The sequence below is a fragment of the Ranitomeya variabilis genome, chromosome 2, assembly GCF_051348905.1.
Source record: "Ranitomeya variabilis isolate aRanVar5 chromosome 2, aRanVar5.hap1, whole genome shotgun sequence".
Lineage (NCBI taxonomy): Eukaryota > Metazoa > Chordata > Amphibia > Anura > Dendrobatidae > Ranitomeya > Ranitomeya variabilis.
In genome coordinates this window covers 496,521,851-496,542,325 of record NC_135233.1, presented here as the reverse complement: position 1 = coordinate 496,542,325, position 20,475 = coordinate 496,521,851, and the positions used below count along the sequence as shown (strand labels likewise).

Below are 20,475 nucleotides of genomic sequence, written 5' to 3'. Positions count from 1 at the left end.
GATTGGAGCAAATCCAGGATGGTAGGGATGTTGAAAACCATCAGAGGGCGACCTCTGCTTCAGCACCAATCAAAGAAAATCCTCCAGGTACGATGGTAGATGCGCGATGACACCGGTTTTCGGGCATTGATCAAGGTGGAAACTACCTCACGGGAAAAACCTGCTTGAGTCAGAACCCAGGATTCAACGGCCAAGCCGTCAAACACAGGGCCCCTGAGTTTTGGTGGTAGATCGGGCCCTGAGAAAGTAGATCTGGACGATCTGGTAGGTGCCAAGGGATGTCTGCGATGAGATGGACCAGCTCTGCATACCACGCCCGGCAAGGCCAATCCGGGCGATGAGAATTACCAGGACTCCCTCTGCCCTGATCTTCATGATGACTCTGGGAAGCAGGGGCAGGGGGGAAACAGATAGGGAAGGCAAAACTGACTCCAAGGAAGGACTAGCGTGTCCACCCCGATTGCTCTCGGGTCCCGAGACCGGGCCACAAACTGAGGTACCTTGGCATTGAACCAGGAAGCCATCAAGTCTACGTCCGGAGTACCCCAACGAAGGCAGATTTGTTGGAATATGTCCTGATGGAGAGACCACTCTCCTGAGGCAAGACCTTAGCGGCTGAGGAAATCCGCGGCCCAATTCTCCACTCCTGGAATGTGAACGCCCGATATAACCGAGTGGTTGTTTTCAGTCCAGCGAAGGATGTGCTCAACCAACATTGCAGCTCTGCTGCGGGTGCACCCCTGATGATTTATATAAGCCACAGCCGTGGCATTGTCCGACTGGATACGGATGGGGCGGCCTGCTAGGAGGTGATGGAACCGCTTTAGGGACAGCCAAATCGCACGTATCTCCAGGATATTGATTGGAAGGCGAGACTCGTGATGAGTCCAGGTTCCATGCGCAGTGTGATGGCGAAAGACCGCTCCCTAGCCGAGGAGGCTGACATTGGTAGTGACTACCAGCCAATGGACTGGGAGGAAGGACCTCCCTTGGAGGAGAGGTTTGGAGCATCCACAATTGGAGTGTTTGCTTGACCCGAGGAGAGAGAGGACACAGTCGGTCGAGGGAAAACGGATCCCGTCCCATGCGTCCAGCAGAGCGTGCTGGAGGGGATGGAGGTGTAGTTGTGCAAATGGAATCGCCTCCATTGCGGCCACCATCTTCCCGATAATCCTCATGCCAAAACGGATGCAACAGGGGGACGGCTGGAGAAGCTTCCAGACCCCCTGTTGAAGAGCCAGGACCTTGTCCTGAGGAAGAAGCACCAACCCTAGGGAGGTGTCCAGGGTCATGCCAAGAAAGGAGATCCGTTGAGCCGGAAAAGGAGATGACTTTTTTAAATTGATCAACCAGCCCAGTAGAGAAAGAGTATATAAGGAAATGCGGACGCACTCTTCGCAGTCTTGGAAAGATGACCCTTTGACCAGTAAGTCGTCTAGGTAGGGAAGCAAGACTAGACCCCAAGAATGCAGAATGGCCATGACCGCCGCTATGACCTTTGTGAAAACTCTGGGGGCAGTGGCAAGGCCGAAAGGTAAGGCCATGAACTGAAAATGTTCCTCTCCGACGGAGAAGCGAAGAAACCTTTGGTGAGGTGGGAAGATTGGGATGTGGAGGTATGCATCCCGGATGTCGATGGATGCTAAGAATTCGCCTTGTTCCATTGAGGCAATGACAGAACGGAGGGATTCCATCCTGAAATTACGGACTTTGACAAATCTGTTCAAGAGCTTCAGGTCCAGGATGGGCCTGACTGTTCCATCCTTTTTGGGGACCATAAACAGATTTGAATAAAAACCGTGGAACCTTTCGTCCTCTGGGCCAGGGACAATAACTCCGTCTTGGCGGAGTGACTCGATGGCCTGGGAAAAAGCCCGAGCGCGTGTCCTTGCTTCGGGAGGGCGGGAAGCGAAAAAATGGGTTGGAGGGGGGAAGGAGAAATCGATTTTGTAACCGGAGGACACCAGATTCCTGACCCACTTGTCGTGAACAACTGCGAGCCAGGCATGACGAAACAAAAGAAGGCGTCCGCCTACTTTGCTGGTGTCGTCCGGACGAGGTTGCGAGTCATTTAGAAGAAGATGGTTGGGGTCTGGATCCCCTGGACCTAGACTGCGTGGTGCAGCCCCTCCAGGAATGGTTGGGCCTGTATGAAGCCTGAGGGCTTTTGTCTCTGCCGGTGCGGCGCCCCGAACCAGGGGAACTGGCCGAGGAATGCCATGTGTAAGTTCCACAAAAGGGCCAAAAAGGAGCCTGCGGCTGTCCTCCGAACGGTTGTCTGGCTCTCTGCTGGGTGAGGGAAGTACTTTTTCCCCCTGTAGCATCTGAAATCAGCTTGTCCAGCTTTTCACCAAATAGTCGGCCACTGAGATATGGCAGGGACGTGGGGGACTTTTTAGACGCGGAGTCCGCTCGCCAGTTCCTCAAGCACAGCGCTCTCCTAATCGCCACAGCGTTTGAAGCCGTAAGAGCAGAGCAGTTCGCCACGTCCAGTGAAGCGTTTACTAAGTTATCGCCAGCTAAGGAAATTTGATTTGCTAGCTCTGCTATGTCAGAAGGAAGATCAATGTTCTGTAAGGCTTTATGCAGAGAGTCTGCCCAACAAGTCACGGCTTTGGCTACCCAGGTAGCCGCGAAGGAGGGAAAGAGGGCCGAGCCTGAAGCCTCAAATGCTGAACGGGCGAGACTGTCAACTAGGTGATCTGTGGGATCTTTGATAGAAGATCCGTCCGGCATGGATAGAAGGGTTTTAGAGGACGAACGTGAAACAGGAGGATCCACAGGAAGGGATTCTGTCCATTGTTTGCCGAGATCAGGAGAAAAAGGGTATTTGGACTCCAGAGATCTCTGGCCCTGAAAGCATTTGTCTGGACGCTCCCTATGTCGCTAGACTATGTCCTGGAACACCGGGTGAGTGGCAAACACCCTATGAGTACGTTTGGTCCTTTTGAAGGACACCGAATTATCCGTACTGGAGGTCGCCGGTTCCTCATCAACCTGAAGGGACTGGTTGACGTCCTCAATGAGACTATCTATAGAGCTCTGATAACCTGGCGACTCCAGATCTAGAGGCCCATCAGACTCAGGTTCAGAGTCCTGGTCGGAAGAGGTGCCAAGGGAGCTAACGGATGCCGAGGCACCAGAGAGCCTGGGGGACGAGCTACGGATGCGCTTCCTAGATGGCCGCTTGTGCTTAGAATGAGAGCGGCCCCTGCAGGCTGAGGGTTCCGCAGCTGTAGGGGAAGTTTCCTTAATAGGCGGATTAGTGGTCCTGCTCCTGGTTGGATCCTGGAGGGACTCGATAGCTTTAGTCAAAGAAGCCATAGATTGCGAAAGTGACAAAGCCCACTCAGGGGGACTGGTCACCGCGGGCTCGTTTGCGGCGGGGGGCTCCTGAGCGCATTTAGGGTCACAAGCATTACAGAGCGGAGCAGTATGCCCGCTTGGTAGCGCCGCTTGACAGGAGATTCAAGAAGTGAAGAACACCGTATGTGTTTTTGCAGACTTTTTGGAGGATTTAGGCAAAGACATGTTGTACTGTAAACCTCCGTGCAGGGCTGATGTGGGGCACTTGTGCAGCTAATAAAGCGGAGCACTGCGTGCAGGAGTAGGAGGGCCTGTGTCAGTGTGCAGAGCACCTACCCAGGTCCTGTTGCCGTGCTGTGACCGGGAGGAGAAGGTGCCGTTGGCGTCCTGAAGCTCCTCGTATCCTAGATGGCCGAGAGTATGTGGAGCGCTTCTCGCAGTGTGCGAGAAGCGCTAAACCGGTGGGCGGGCCCTCGCATGTGACGCGCGCTGTGTGCAGACACGGCCTAGCTGGGGCCGAAGCCGGGGACTAAATTAGCGATGCCCGGCCGGAAGTTGCAGCCGAGACCGCGGTGCGCTCGGGAGCCCCCCCCCACCCCTGCCGGACTCCTCGCTTAAGCTCCTCTTAAAAGGGTCCGTCGCCCCATCATCCTCTTGCGCAAAGCTAAAAATAAAATAAAAAATAAAATAAAAAATAGGAATGTCTGGAGAAAAACAGACGCAGTGTGCCTCCTACGGACACTAAGCAAGAACTGGTATTATCCGGAGCCAGTGGGCAGTGTATACTGCAGAGGAGGAGCTAACCCTTTTTGTATTTACTTAGTGTCAGCCTCCTAGTGGCAGCAGCATACACCCACGGTCCTGTGTCCCCCAATGTGGCGATGGAGAACTAAGGCTCTTTTTATTTTGTTTTAAGGTTTATGATCTTCACAAGGGGGTGTGGCTCACAGGATCCTCGGGGGCGTGTCTTTAAACTGCTGCACATTACTACTTTGTGAGCCACACCCCCTGGCAAAGACTATAAACATTAGCGCTATATAAAATAGTCCATATCTCTGGAACCGTATGACTGATTTAAAAAAATTAGAACCCAACATACTCATGGGGTAAGTGGGAATAAAATAAGAGCAAAAATTTTCCAGCTTTGACCTGGTGCGAGGTCCTCTTTAGATTCGACTATCAGTGATTGACTGCAGTATTTAAGGAATTAAGCAGCAGCCATCGGAGCTATCTTTGGTCGCTACTGTTAGTGGCACATTTGGGGTTGTATAACATACCCAGAACCCGCTGATTGGAAGCTAAGCCTGCATATACCCGCACCCGACACCGAATGTACACTTATGCAGAATGTTGGGAAGGAATTAACTCTTCATATTGTAATAATAATAGTATTAGTAAATGGTAACCTGCATGGTGTATAGCCATAGATTCAGCAAACATCACGTGTTAGGACATGAATCCTGTAATATTGCGCTAGGTTACATTACCTGGATTGCCCTTAGACTGCTCATCTTCTATGTCTATCTCAAACAATCCGCAGTGGGCAGTATCGATAAGCAGTAACGGAATACTAGTCTCATCTGTCTCTGTCACTCCTTGTAGATCCCTAAAATAGGAGCAGAAAACACATCCAGTAATCTACTCACTGTATAATAAAGGGAAGCTATCAGGTGATCCATGCAGCCAGACCTAAGGCTGACACTTATGCGTTACTGTAAATTCTGCAGCGTTTCAGGGAAATTATCATCTGAGAATAAGTCAGGAACGAGAAGATCTAGGAGGCTCCTCACCGGCTTCCCCAGCCCTGCTCACTTTGATGGACAGGTCTTTCCAAATACACACATAGGAAAGGCCCATCAGTGTGGTGGAGCCGCCCAAGTGACCAGGTCTCTCCATTTCAGGGGAATGTCTTCCTAATATACTTGGGGCGTATTTGGGCTGCAAGTGCAAAAGAAAATGAAATCTATGCCAGCTCCATGCAGATTCCAGCCATGATGTGCATCAGTTTTCTGCAGACTTGATTAAATTTGTTGCACTCTTTACCATTAAGCCCTGGAGCAAAGGTTCAAAAAGCCACATTTTGAGGGGTACAAGTACAAATACCCCCTCCACCAAAATTTGCAAAATTTTGAGTCCAGAAAATTGCAATAGATGGAACGATACATTCCCTCCTGTTTTCACTGCAGAATTTTAGAGTAAAACATACAATTGGGTAATGAAGGAGTCTGCTCCTGTATAATGCTGCTCGTGGGTGGGATCTTGCAGGTTCCCTTTGAGCATTATTCACACCTGAGAGCACTTACACACAGCATATTTCACATACTAATGCATTTGGTCCATTTGTGTGACTAGCAGACTGGGGGTACAGGTGGCCCTTCACCACAGTCTGTCTCTGGCCTTCTATGTATTAAGTATGCAGAATATACGAACTACACCTCCAGAAAAATAAATCTAAAAAGGCAAGGAGGAACGACCCAGTGACTGTATGATGGGCATAAATGAAAATGTGTAATTTAAAGGACATTTGTCTCCAGGTTTTTGCTGTGTAATCTGAGAGCAGCTGATATAGGGGCAGAGACCCTGATTCCAGCAATGTGTCAGTAACAAAGCTGTTTGGATAAAACCTCTGTTTGATCAGCTGCGGATCTACCAGTTCTCTGAATGCTGAGCGGTGTATCACCACTGATTGGCAGTTTTCTGTGTACACTGTGTATAGGCAGAAAGCTGCCAATCAGTGGTAGGGGAGGAGTTATACTACAGAGCTCATGAATATGAAGGACTACATGGTGTCAGATACTAGTCCTCTTGATAATCTCCTGCTGATAAAACACTGATTTTATTAAAAATAAAAGTAAGGAGTCCAATAAGTGACATATCGCTGGAATCATGTGTTGCAACGCAGTGCACCAGAATGAGATACGGTACTTACAGCACAACATACTTCCCTACATTACACACAAGTTATAGCATGTACTTCCATGCTTTCTATATGGTTACAGCTAAGTGTGGCGCTTCACTTACTTGAGCAAATGCTGAGAAACAGAAGAATGTGATTCCAGCTTCCCGCTGTACAGGGCATGTGATGCCCACTGCATTATACGGTCATGCATCCGATACTGCACCGTCAGCATTTTCACCACCCTGTCTCCATACATCTCTATCACACGTTCCATTAAACTCAGGGACAGACCCTTAGCTGCCGCCCTGTGCATTACAGAAGACAAGTGTAAGCCTTTACTATACATAGTCCATGAACATGGTGTGACATACAGTATATATATTAATCCAAAAAAGTAGCAGCACAGCCTAGTTGGGAGCAAAGCTCCTCCAAGGGTACCGGCCCATTTACTTATCTGTCGCACAAAAAATCCAAACAATGAGGCAGCACACCAAGTATGGCGAAAAGAAGAGAAAGATCCTTTTTCACACACTTGACCTTTGTTTCAGCTCTCTACATGGAGTCTTTCTCAAGGTTTGAAAAAAGGCTCCATAGAGAGAACTGAAAAGAATTCACATCTGTTATATATTGAGAATGCTAAAATCCAGGTCTACTAAACTGAACCAAAGTATTACGGCCTCACCTGAAGATAAATGGACAGGATAAAGAAAAAAAAAAGCAGAAAACAACAACACAGGAAATAACACAAGAAATTATGAAAAATATACATCAATAAAACAGTACAGAAAGGAACACAAAACTGGCAAGGATCCCCTGATTTTATTCTGCCTTAATAGCAAGGTTCTCCCCCTCCCTCTCACATTCCTATAAAATAACTAACTGCAGAAGGAGCCTCTCCCCACTGCTCACCCTGCAATAGTAAGTTAAGACCCAGCCCTTCAGTTAACCCTGATCGTGAATCATCTGCTAGTAAAAATGGACGAGGGATTGAAAGAGGATCTTTCACTTGCTGAAAATAATTGAATTAAACACCTTGTAAAATTCCCTGAGCTCCCCAGATTCTGGCTCTCTTTTCCGTTTTGCGGTGTGTCACTCCATTGTAGAGATATTCACTTTTGTTTCTTCTGGAGCGCAGTATGTGAAATCTTTGCTTTGTAGTCCATTTAGAGTCTTCTCTTGAGGGTAAGCTTTCGCCAATCAGAGCTCAGCAAGGTCTGAGTCTTAGAGGCAGATAGATCAGCTGTTGAGCTGTGACTGGCAGTTTTGGGAGACGCACGACCCAAGAGAAGACTGTGAAGATACGCCCAGTTGAACCGCAAGCAGAAATTTCACATACTTTGCTCTAGAAGAAACAAATGGGAAATATCTCTACCATCAAGTGACTCAAGGAAAACAGTGGCGTAATCAGGAAAAAAAAGGGATTTTTACAAGGTATTTAACTTTTGAGCAAGAGACAGGTCCTCTTTAAGTAATAATACAACGTAACTTTGTTGCAGTAGCCAATTTTTTTACAATACAATTTATCGATTATTGAGGAAATAAATATTATTCTGGCCCTCTATATTCCATTTAAAGATTAAATCATACATGGCTGATGACAGGGAACAATACATTGATGCCAAAATGAGATAGACTTTAGTTTTAGTGTACTCTTATTAGATACAACCATCTCTTCACATCTCGGAATATTGCGATAATTATTGGGTATACATCAATGCAAGAACTGACAAAGCAGATGCAGTCTTCTTACTGGTGTGAGATAATGGTGGGTGGTAGCTGTTTGTGGTCACCGGCCAGGATACACTTTTTCGCCCTCAATAGCGCGATCCAGCAGCTTGCCTCTAACGCCTGAGCACACTCATCAATCACCACCAGGTCAAAATAATTATCAGGAAGCAGCTTCAGAGGGCCATCCAGGGAAGCACCTGTCGCGGAGAAGAAGTTGGGTCGATGAGCCTACAACGCTGTGATTTCGCAATGAACCATTATTGGTAATTAGAATGGAAAATACAATTTTTTTCCCAAATGAAATGGTGCGTGGCCCTGGAGACGAGCCACAATTCTGAGATCATTAGACAATCTGTTTACAGAGAGTAGGTTCAGATTTACAGCGCGGACGCCAAACCAGGTCCAAAACCATTTGAAGGAGACATCAGTCATGTGTAATGACTTACCTGGAAAGTAGACAAAGGACTGCCTCATATTCAGTCCTTCTCATTAGCGCCATGAGTGATACCAAACGTTCACCGGTACAGACTACAGTACTGAAAAAAGACGCATTTATAGTCATTCCTACCTTGGCGCTCCAGCTCCTTCGGACCTGCCATGATTTATGGTCACTTGCATAATGCACAGTGACATAAAAACCATAAGTAACTAGAAAAAAATAGGATCATTTCTCTATTTTGACATATTCTAGACTTTCTGATAATCTTACTAAAGTCTATTGAATTTGACAATCTAGCTACCCAAGAGGTAGTAGATACGTCTAAGGTCCAAGATGGTGATGGAACATCAGTGACTGTGCTGGCTGTGGAGTTGATTAGAGAAGCTGGACTTTTGATTGCCAAGTAGGTTCATAGACTATTATTTCTGGTTGAAGACAGGTGCTCAGGTTCCCAGAGAAGCACTTGTAACTGCAGCACTGGATCATACAAATGATAGAGAGAAGTTTGAGCCTGATCTGTTGGATATTGGAATACTGTGACCAGTTCTGGGCACCACATTTTAAAAAAAGACATTGAAAAACTCGAGCAAGTTCAGAGAAGAGCTACCAGGATGGTAAGCGGACTGCAAAGTATGTCCTACAAGGAACGGTTAAAGGATCTGGGAATGTTTAGCTTGCAAAAAAGAATGGAATAAAGGAGACTTAATAGCTTTCTACAAATATCTGAAATGTTGTCACAGCGTAGAGGGATCATCCTTATTCTCATTTACACATGGAAACACGAGAAGCAATGGAATGAGATAAAGGGAGAAGATACAGATTAGATATTAGAAAAAACTTGCGCCATAACAGAGCTGGCTAGGTCTTCTACTATATACACAGTGTATGCTTAGTATACAGCAATTGTGAGCGCAGAGACGGTAACAAAGTAACAAGCCATAACTGCCTTCTCTATGGGGAGTCTGGCTGTGTCTGTCAGCCGGCTCCCCGCTCTCGCAGCTGCACGATGTCATGCAGATGTTCTATGCGGTGACATTTTAGAATGTCACTACAGAGTAGAGTTTGGACCACTCAGAAGTTTAAAGTCTATGTGCGTCCTTCGATATTTATATTATTTCGATATAAGCCCAAGTGCTCGACATAAAGTACAGAGAGATTTCAAAAAGGGGCTTCCCACAATGGAAAGTTATCCCATTTCTATATAATAGAGGATCCCCGAGGGCCTGACCACTAGCACCCCCAGAGATCCCTCAGTTGTCTTTGTAAAAGTGGGAGTAGCGATAGCTGTCGATCACTGATAGGACCGCCCACTGGAATGAAAAGCCCAAAGAGCAGAGGTTTATATGGTTAAAGTACAGATAATGCAGAATCTATTCTCACAAAACTATATATCAATCTACTCAGCTTCCCCCGCTCGATAACATGGTGCCTGTAGATTGCACTGCATTTTCACGATGACAGGGTCCCTTTAAAGTGGGATTATAGGGGCACAGGAATGATGGAGGGGAGGCAACAGAAAAATATGTCCCAGTAGTTTATAATGGGGGTAAGTGCAAACAGTTAAAGGGGATATCCTGGACTTTAAAAAAAAAATGCATGCATTTCCTGATAGAGGCAACTACATGTCTGTTGTACCCGATGCCGATCACTGACAGCTCCTGCCAGAGATTCAGCTGCCTCCTGTTAACAGAGCAGCAATTTCTCTTTCTGTTGACAGGGCGGGACTATGGCTGTCATGCTGATTGATTCCCCCAATTAGGCAGCAGGGAGATAGCTATCAATCAGCATGACACCAGTAGTCCTAGTACTGTATATCAGAATTGACTTGGCATTTATCCCTGGTCATGATGCAAGACTTGATAAATGGGAAGGCAAAGGCTTACAGGGTAACCACCTGTTTAGGTTTACCTGGTGCGGTGGATCCTCCAAGTCCCAGGTCTGGGTGGGCACACAGACTCACGGCATTGGTGCATAAAACAGAAAGGCATGTGTGAAGGGAGAACTTGGCAAACTCAGGAATCTTGGGAACAGCAGGATGGATGCAGAGGAACCCAGCAGGAATTGAAGCAAGCTAAAGCACAGGGTGCACCAAAGGTGAAGTAGACCAAACAAAAGTCTTGAGTCTCAATCCTAAGACACAGGTGTGTGTCCTAATGGACCAAAAATAGGATTAGGCAGCTGGCGGCACTGAGCCACACTGGGCGACCTGCAAAACTCGACGTGGAGCACAACAGAGGGCAGTGGACTGAGATGAAGGAGGCAGAGCCCAGGATACTCGGGATAAGCGTGTAACAGCACTTCTTGTTGGAGGTACTTTCTGAGATGATATTACAGATACAGTAGCACTAAAATAGAATATACTTGAAGTAAGCAATACTACACGGTAAGGGGTACAGCCTTGATTTAGGGCCCACCCTAAGGCACCGTTAGGCCATCAATAACTGACTGGAGGAAATTAGACTTTTTAGGCCCCTACTGAACAGCATATTGAAGGCTCTCTTACTCTCCTGCAAGTTGCAGTACCAGGGACAGCAATCCGTATGGGTAAATCAGTCTTAACACTAGGACTACAGGACTGGTCACCTCCCCTAGAACTACCAAATGTCATTTTGACTCCTGGCTTATTTTTGTTTATTTTTAGAGTTTCCTGCTCCTGGTATTGTTGTAACTTTAATTTATAGAATGTATAGAATGCAAAATAGCAAGAATATCGTCAGGCTTTAGTGCAAAAACTGCAGGCCGTATTCTACAGAAATGATGTAGTCCACTGGAGAGTTCACTGACGGATGTCCTGTACAGGTCCTTCTCAAAAAATTAGCATATAGTGTTAAATTTCATTATTTACCATAATGTAATGATTACAATTAAACTTTCATATATTATAGATTCATTATCCACCAACTGAAATTTGTCAGGTCTTTTATTGTTTTAATACTGATGATTTTGGCATACAACTCCTGATAACCCAAAAAACCTGTCTCAATAAATTAGCATATCAAGAAAAGGTTCTCTAAACGACCTATTACCCTAATCTTCTGAATAAACTAATTAACTCTAAACACATGCAAAAGATACCTGAGGCTTTTAAAAACTCCCTGCCTGGTTCATTACTCAAAACCCCCATCATGGGTAAGACTAGCGACCTGACAGATGTCAAGAAGGCCATTATTGACACCCTCAAGCAAGAGGGTAAGACCCAGAAAGAAATTTCTCAACAAATAGGCTGTTCCCAGAGTGCTGTATCAAGGCACCTCAATGGTAAGTCTGTTGGAAGGAAACAATGTGGCAGAAAACGCTGTACAACGAGAAGAGGTGACTGGACCCTGAGGAAGATTGCTGAGGAAGCAGTGGACTGAGTCTGGTGTGGAAACATCCAGAGCCACCGTGCACAGGCGTGTGCAGGAAATGGGCTACAGGTGCCGCATTCCCCAGGTAAAGCCACTTTTGAACCATAAACAGCGGCAGAAGCGCCTGACCTGGGCTACAGAGAAGCAGCACTGGACTGTTGCTAAGTGGTCCCAAGTACTTTTTTCTGATGAAAGCAAATTTTGCATGTCATTCGGAAATCAAGGTGCCAGAGTCTGGAGGAAGACTGGGGAGAAGGAAATGCCAAAATGCCTGAAGTCCAGTGTCAAGTACCCACAGTCAGTGATGGTGTGGGGTGCCATGTCAGCTGCTGGTGTTGGTCCACTGTGTTTCATCAAGGGCAGGGTCAATGCAGCTAGCTATCAGGAGATTTTGGAGCACTTCATGCTTCCATCGGCTGAAATGCTTTATGGAGATGAAGATTTCATTTTTCAGCACGACCTGGCACCTGCTCACAGTGCCAAAACCACTGGTAAATGGTTTACTGACCATGGTATTACTGTGCTCAATTGGCCTGCCAACTCTCCTGACCTGAACCCCATAGAGAATCTGTGGGATATTGTGAAGAGAAAGTTGAGAGACGCAAGACCCAACACTCTGGATGAGCTTAAGGCCGCTATTGAAGCATCCTGGGCCTCCATAACATCTCAGCAGTGTCACAGGCTGATTGCCTCCATGCCACGCCGCATTGAAGCAGTCATTTCTGCCAAAGGATTCCCGACCAAGTATTGAGTGCATAACTGAACATTATTATTTGTTGGTTTTTTGGTTTGTTATTAACCCCTTAATGACCGCCAATACGTCTTTTAACTGACCTGAGATATAAGAGAATAGTCTCCCCATACAGGTGACAATCCAGCAGCTGTCGGCTGTCCACTATAGCTGACAACTTGCTGCATCAGCCATGATCAGTGCTTGCACCTTCCAAATATTTTTAACCCCTTAGATGCTGCTGCCAATAGTGACTATATCATGTAAATGGTAAACAGAGTGTGGGGGCTTCCTCTTTATCCCAATTGGTGCCCTCAGATCATGATTGTGTGGTCCTGATGTTTTTCATGGCAATTCATGACCAAATAGCGGCCTCAGAGTCTGCCTGATGTTGTAACCTGTTCAGAAGTTACCAACATTTAGGCGGTTTAAATACACATTTTTATTTCTGTCATACCACTTTGCCTTAATTCCTGAAAATCACCTGAAAGGTTAATAAACTACCTGGCGGCAGTTTTCAATATGTCAGGGGGTGCGGTTTTTAAAATGGTATAACTTTTGGGGGTTTACCAATATGTGGGACCCCTAAAGGCACTTCAAACATGGATAGGTCCCTAAAAAAATAAATTTTGTAAATTTCCTAGAAAAAAATAAAAATTACTGCTACATTTTTAAACCTCCTAAAATGCTAACAAAATAAAAGAACATTTTACAAATGGTGCTGATGTAAAGCAGGCATGTGGGAAATGTTATTTATTAATGCTTTGCTGTGGTATAACTATCTAGCTTAAAGGGATAATCATTCAAAGTTTGAAAATTGCTAATTTTTTAACATTTTTCTCAAATTTGGATTTTTTTTTTTTTTAAATAAGAACAAAACATATCGACCTAAACTTACTATTATCATAAAGTATAATGTGTCACAAAAAAACAATCTCAAAATCACTAGGATTTGTTGAAGTGCTCCAGAGTTATTACCAAATAAAGTGACACTGGTCAGATTTAAAAAATTTGGCTCCGTCACTAAGGGGTTAAAAAACACTTTTATTTGATTGGACGGGTGAAATATGCTAATTTATTGAGACAGGTTTTTTGGGTTATCAGGAGTTGTATGCCAAAATCATCAGTATTAAAACAATAAAAGACCTGACAAATTTCAGTTGGTGGATAATGAATCTATAATATATGAAAGTTTAATTGTAATCATTACATTATGGTAAATAATGAAATTTAACACTATATGCTAATTTTTTGAGAAGGACCTGTATATGTCCTGTGTATGTCAAGTGTATTTGCAAAAATGCTAATTATTCTAAGTCTAAGCCAACATTTATTCTAGACATACAAGAAAATGAAAACTGAAAGAAATAATAACATTTAGCGACAAAGACTAACAAGATATAGCAGGGAGTCAAAATGACTCCCTTTGGTAATTAAAGGTAAATTTTGAAAAAAAATGTACTCTTTTTTTTTCAAAAATTATTTATTGTCACAAAATCTTTTTCCGCATCCTAAATGAGTAAAAATTACGGAGTCTCAAGCCGGAATTCGGAAAAATTTAGTCGCAGAAGAGAAATAAAAATTGCAAGGAGTCAAAATGACTCCATCGGTAGTTCTAGTATTAAAGAGATCTCCCTGAGGTCATGGGTGGCCCCGCGAGTAACAGGCTACGTGTTCAAGATCAGCAAGACCACTTTAAAATATAAAAAGGAACACAGACTTTGGACAGCAGAAGGCTGGAAAAGGGCATGAAGATTGGATGTCTAAACTTAGGGTGTTTGGATGAAAGCAGAACAAAAGTGAGATAAAAAAGGAATGGAAGGAGATTGTAGGACGTGCCATCCCGGATATCAAGCAGAGCTTTGTTCTCTGCGCAGCGTGCCAGGAATAATGAAGCCGAAAAGTTATCAGCTTATTTTAGAATGTGATCTTACCCTGGACGCTCAGCGTTCATCATACGGCAGGACAATATCCGATTAGGTTTCTAAACCATGCACACGCTACTGTGAAGAGATGGGGCCGGAGGACAGTGTTTGATAGCATGGCTGATGTAATGATCAGATCCTACTGAGCTCCATGGTGAGGTCAGGTATATACGGTCACAGGCACAGCTCTGATGAGCGCAGAGGAAATTCTGTTTCAAAAACTGTTGGCTAGAATGTTAAATGTCTGCATGTAGTACATGGTACATATAGGAATGACGTGTCAAGATTAAAGGGGCTGTCCACCTGCGTACTTAAATGCATGTATTCTATGCTAGGAATAATGTTTGTTAATGGATCTGATTACACATTTTGCACCGTTTGCCTTCTGTAGCCTCTGTGTTTCACTGTCTGTTTCTGGCTGCAGACTGAGCCAACTGAGAAACCATCAGTCAGCCCGCTGTGAGGGTTAACAGGGAATTTAATATGCAAACTATCAGAGAGAAAAGGGACTAGAATTCTATAGCGCCACCTGTTGGAAGCAGCGATCCTACAAGCCACTATGGACCCTTTAACGAGCCTTGCAATATGACTTAGGTTTGTAAGGCTACTTTCACACTAGCGTCGTTCGACGCACGTCACAATGCGTCGTTTTGGAGAAAAAACGCATCCTGCAAAGTTGCCCGCAGGATGCGTTTTTTCTCCATAGACTTGCATTAGCGACGGATGGCCACACGTCGCATCCGTCGTGCGACAGACGCGTCATGTTTTGGCAGACCGTCGGCACAAAAAAAGTTCCATGTAACTTTTTTTGTGCGTCGTGTCCGCCATTTTCGACCGCGCATGCACGGCCGGAACTCCGCCCCCTCCTCCCCGAAACTCACAATGGGCAGCGGATGCGTCGTAAGACTGCATCCGCTGCCCACGTTGTGCTACATTAACACACTGTCCGTCGGTACGTCGGGCCAACGGTTTGCAACGGCCGCACCGACGGACTAGTGTGAAAGTAGCCTAACTCTTTTGTCTTATTTTCAGAGCTCCTTTAAGCTGATTTATAACCATGGATCACATTAATGTAGAATGTGCCTGGAAACGAGCACTTCGATGAACAGATAAAGTACATTACATGAAATAATAAAGTAACGATCACTAATAACATTAAAACCACCTGATCTTTTGCAGGAGCCCATTGTGCCCCCAAAACTATGACCCACTGAGTCCCATGGACTTGACAATTCCTCTGAAGGTGTCCGCCGCTATCTGGCACCAAGATGGCACCTGTAGGTCGTTTAAAGGTTTATAACAAGTTGGGATGGGAATGCCCTTTGTGGTGCTTGGGTCTGAGAATTGTCTGGACCAAGGCTCCACGCAGCAGGCATGATCGGATGGCGTCACTATACCTGCTGCGCCGAGGCTGACGGCTCCCTGTTCCACCATTGTAGTCAACGCTGTTTGCATCCTGATGATGCAGAGTCCATTGAAATAGGGGGGTTAGTGCCGCTCGGCCCCGGGACACCCCCCCAGCTCAAAAGCCCCATAATGGCCACATGGTTTGCTAATATGTGGGGTACACCCTTGGCCAGAGTCCTGATGAAGGCCGCCATGGCTGCCATCTTAGCACTTGTACTGAAGCCAAGTCAAAGGAGACCTTGTTCCTCACTATGTATAAAACAAGCAATAAAGCAATTGCCAGCTCCAGTTAAGTTCCAGTCTTCTACAGGAACTAAAAAATACAGCTAAGAAATGTAAAAAAATGTATTATTATATTTATATTGTCGAGATATTGATATATACTGCATCTCTCTAGTGTGCACTAAAATGTGGTGTTACGATCTGGTAATGTGGAATCATTATCATCCCCTGTACACCCGAAAATTGGAGTCAAAGGTCATATTTGCAACAAATATTGTGACGTTGTGATCAGTAGCGCTGACCCCTGCACGTTTTCAAAAAGAGCGTAGGGCTTAGCAGAAAGGGTACATTGCATCTGAAGTCTGCAGCAGCCATGAGCCATGGTGCACAGACAGCCACGGAGGATGTGGAAGGGCCACGCACATCGGCCGGTCCACACTGGTGGATGAGGTGTCAGTCTTCATACATTTCCCCCATAGCTCGTACTTTCTGATGTGATCTACCCACAGTGTGGTCACAAAATCAAATAGTCTGGATTGTACAGTCAGAAATCTCACTCGTAAGGCAAGAAGGCTTCAGAAGTCCAAAGTAAAATGATAAAAGGGTCTTCCAACTCCTTGAAAAGACAAATGGGCAATAAAAGTAAAATAATGAGAACACACTCAGCTCTTCAGACCCCGCAGATCCAGCGCAGACACTCTGACAGCCACTGGCGGTCTTAGTTTATAAGCTGCCAGTGATGAAGCGTACAACCGGCGAAACAGCAGAGCATCTGCACTGGATCCATGGGGGATAAAAGAGGCGAGTGCTGGTCTTCATTATTAAAGAGAACCGGTCGGCAGGATCTTGCAAAGTAAAATACACACATATGGCCACACTGGCGCTGGGACACTTATTAAAGTGATACTAGTGGTGCAGAAATATATCTGGGCTTTATGTGTAATCTTTGTGTGAAGTTTTCATCTAATTTCATTAAAAAAAAAGATGGTCTCCAACAAACTGGCGCCGGCGGTGCATGCGCAGTGGTATCTTCAAGTTATCCCCCTTGTTCTTACTCTGCGCATGCGCCGCCCACTGCCTTCACTGGCAAGAGGTTTCGAGCAACGGCGATATATAGGTCTTCTCTTCGGCACGCGCACACTGCGCATGCACCGCGGGAAACAAATTGTGGAGTTGGAGAGCCCATTTTGGTGGAGTCGGTGTCATGGAAATTGAGGAGTTGGAGGTTTGGCTTACCAACTCCACAGCCCTGGTTTTTATACATGAACGCCCTGATGTATGGATTCAATAGAAAGTATCACTGACAATGGCATTTAAATAGCAGTGTTGCCTGCCTGTGCACCGATGACTTGCAATGGCAATCGAGGGGTAGCTGAACCAATTATTTTTCTTACAATGTTCTGAATTGCACAGCAAAAATATAAAAAAGAAAACTTTAGCAGTTTATCAGCACTGTAATCTACTATATAATTGTCTAAGGGTCACTTCCGTCTTTCTTTCTGTCTGTCGCAGATATTCATTGGTCGTGGCAGCCAGTGGGCGTAGACAAAAGGGCAGGGGAGGCCAGGAAGCATGCCGAGCGAGTCCCCGCCCACTCCGTACAGGCCCGGCCAGAAGCGCTGCAAAGGAGGTGGAGTCGCCATAAGGAGGGCAGAGCCGGCCGGGACCATGGGCGCTGTTGGACCTACCGTGCCCAAAAGCTGGGGACTAAATTAGCGGCCGCGGGTCGCAGCCAGCCAGTGAGCAGAGACAAAAGGGCAGGGGAGGCCAGGAATTAGGCAGAGCGAGTCCTCGCATTCTCCGTACAGGCCCGGCCAGAAGAGCTGCAAAGAGGGCGGAGTCATCGTGAGGAAGGCGGAGCTGGCCGGGACCATGGGCGCTGTTGGGCCTACCGCACCCAAAAGCCGGGGACTAAATTAGCGGCAGCGGTCAGTGATGACGGCCGCGACAGCAGGAAACAGCGCAGCACATGCGGCGGTGACAGCTGCGGACGGAAGGTGAGTATATACTACGTGGTTGTGCAATATACTCCGTGGGCTGTGCTATATACTCCGTGGGCTGTGCTATATACTCCGTGGGCTGTGCTGTATACTCCGTGGGCTGTGCTGTATACTACGTGGGCTCTGCATTATACTACGTGGGCTCTGCAGTATACTACGTGGCTGTGCAATATACTACGTGTCTGTGCTATATACTAAGTGTCTGTGCTATATACTACGTGGCCTGTGCAATATACTACGTGGCCTGTGCAATATACTACGTGGCTGTGCAATATAGTACGTGTCTGTGCAATATAGTACGTGTCTGTGCTATATACTACGTGGCCTGTGCTATATACTACGGGGCTGTGTAATATACTACGTGGCTGTGCAATATACTACGTGGCCTGTGCTATATACTACGTGGCTGTGCAATATACTATGTGGCCTGTGCTATATACTACGTGTCTGTGCTATATACTACGTGGCCTGTGCAATATACTACGTGTCTGTGCTATATACTACGTGTCTGTGCTATATACTACGTGTCTGTGCTATATACTATGTGGCTGTGCAATATACTACGTGGCCTGTGCTATATACTACGTGGCTGTGCAATATACTACGTGGCATGTGCTATATACTACGTGGCCTGTGCTATATACTACGTGGACATGCATATTCTAGAATACCCGATGCGTTAGAATCGGGCCACCATCTAGTCGTGCAATAAAGGCTGTAAAAACACAACATAAAAAAAATGAGGGTTTTTTTCACCATTTCACTGCACTTGGAATTTTTTCCCCCATAAAGTGCATGGCGTCATACAGAACTACAACACGACCTGCAAAAAAACAAGCCCTCATATGGCTAAATGGATGAAAGATAAAATAAATTATGGCTCTTGAAAGGGGAAAAAAAATAGTAAAAGGAAAAACAAAATACCACCCAATCATGAAGGAGCTAATTAAAGTGGAGTTGCAAACGCCTTAAAAGGAAGCTATGATCAGAAAATGACTCATTGTTTACATCAGATTTTTGTGTTGTTAAATCTTGCAGTTCTCACACTGGCCACTGGGGCATTTTTTTAGATTCTAACTTCCTGTTGCTTCAGGAAACTACACATGTACATTAGCTGCAATGGTCCGACCTGACCATTAAAGCATCCAAAAACGGCTGAGTTGTTTAAAACTGAGGCATGTCACTTCTTTCAGCGTTTCTGCAGCGTCTTTTCACCCACAGCAAGCAAGAAGTGCAAAATCGCAGGTATCAGGTTTTGCTTTTTTTTTTATGCAAAAAACTCAGGAACAACAGGCACTAAAATCTAGTAGCATGCCCAAGACACAAATGTAACTGAAAAACGCAGCAACAATGCAGTAAAAACAAAACAGCAAAACCTACTTTTTGTAAGCAGCTACTTTGTTGCCAATAGAGCAAGTTTTTCCAGCAGAAAAAAAAAGCAAAAACACAGCATTTCAACATAGCCTAAGACCCCCACCCCAATCATCAGAATGTAAAGGCTGCAGTTGGCCTCAATACTGCATCCCCTAAAGGAAATCTGTCACCAGGGTTTTATTACACCATCTGAGAGCAACATAAGGTAGAGACAGGAATCCTGATTACAGCAGTGTCTCACTTACCGGGCTGCTTGCTGTTTTTTTCTGCTGCAGATCTAGCAGTTCTCTGAATGCTGAGCTCTGTATAACCCCGCCCACACCACTGATTGGCAGATTTCTACCTATGAACTGTGTTCAATCAGTGGTGGGGGAGGGGCAACACAGAGAAGCAAGAGACGCCAAGTCCTGTAGTGATAATCTCCTGCTGATAAAACATAAAAGGGAATCCATCACCCCTCAGGACGTGTATAACCTATTAATATGGGCAAACAGGTGATAGAAATGTTACACTAGTCCTACCTGTATGTCACATACTAATGGTCTTGTTTTTGAAAAATCGTCTTTTATTTCTGTATGTTATTGAGTTATTCCAGGCTCTTTGGAATGTGGTGCCTAGAAGAAATCTGGGCCTCCTGTCTTCATGTGCGTACCACCCACCTCCCATCAGCACCCCCAGTGCCCCGTGATGCATAATGGTGTCCCTGGAATCCCGAGCCTGCACCCTGCAATAGCGCGATTGTACAGTACCTATTGCGCCCTTCTATGGGCATTGGCTTAAGCGTTCTTCAGCGCAGACGCCGGCATGCGCAGTGCTAAGGTACTCTCCCCACTTCTTTCCTCACTGCAGTTAGGAACCATATAGTTTCTGATGCCCCTATCACCCATGTATGCATGGTTGGTAGAGCATCTTATCGCCTCACATGCTAGAGGTCACTGCAACGGAAGTAGCGGTGACTCGCCAGCGCCGTAGAACCATGAAACCAATGCCCATAAAAGGGCGTAATATTTACTGTACAATCGCGCTATTCCAGGGCGCAGCCGTGGGCCGGCAGGAGGGGGGGTGGTATGCAAATGAGGACAGGAGGCAGGGATTCCT

General features: G+C 45.7%; 1 protein-coding gene across 1 annotated transcript in view; it reads right to left on the bottom strand.

Moving 5' to 3' along the window:
- The window catches only part of IGHMBP2 (immunoglobulin mu DNA binding protein 2), a 66,145-nt gene that overhangs the window by 20,903 nt on the left and 24,767 nt on the right, over positions 1 to 20,475 (bottom strand). Inside the window, exons 8-10 of the mRNA XM_077288012.1 lie at positions 7,956 to 8,130; positions 6,328 to 6,510; positions 4,794 to 4,912 (exon numbers count right to left, since the gene is read on the bottom strand). Of these exons, the coding sequence (XP_077144127.1) occupies positions 4,794 to 4,912; positions 6,328 to 6,510; positions 7,956 to 8,130 (477 nt within the window). The remainder of the gene's footprint in view (positions 1 to 4,793; positions 4,913 to 6,327; positions 6,511 to 7,955; positions 8,131 to 20,475) is intronic.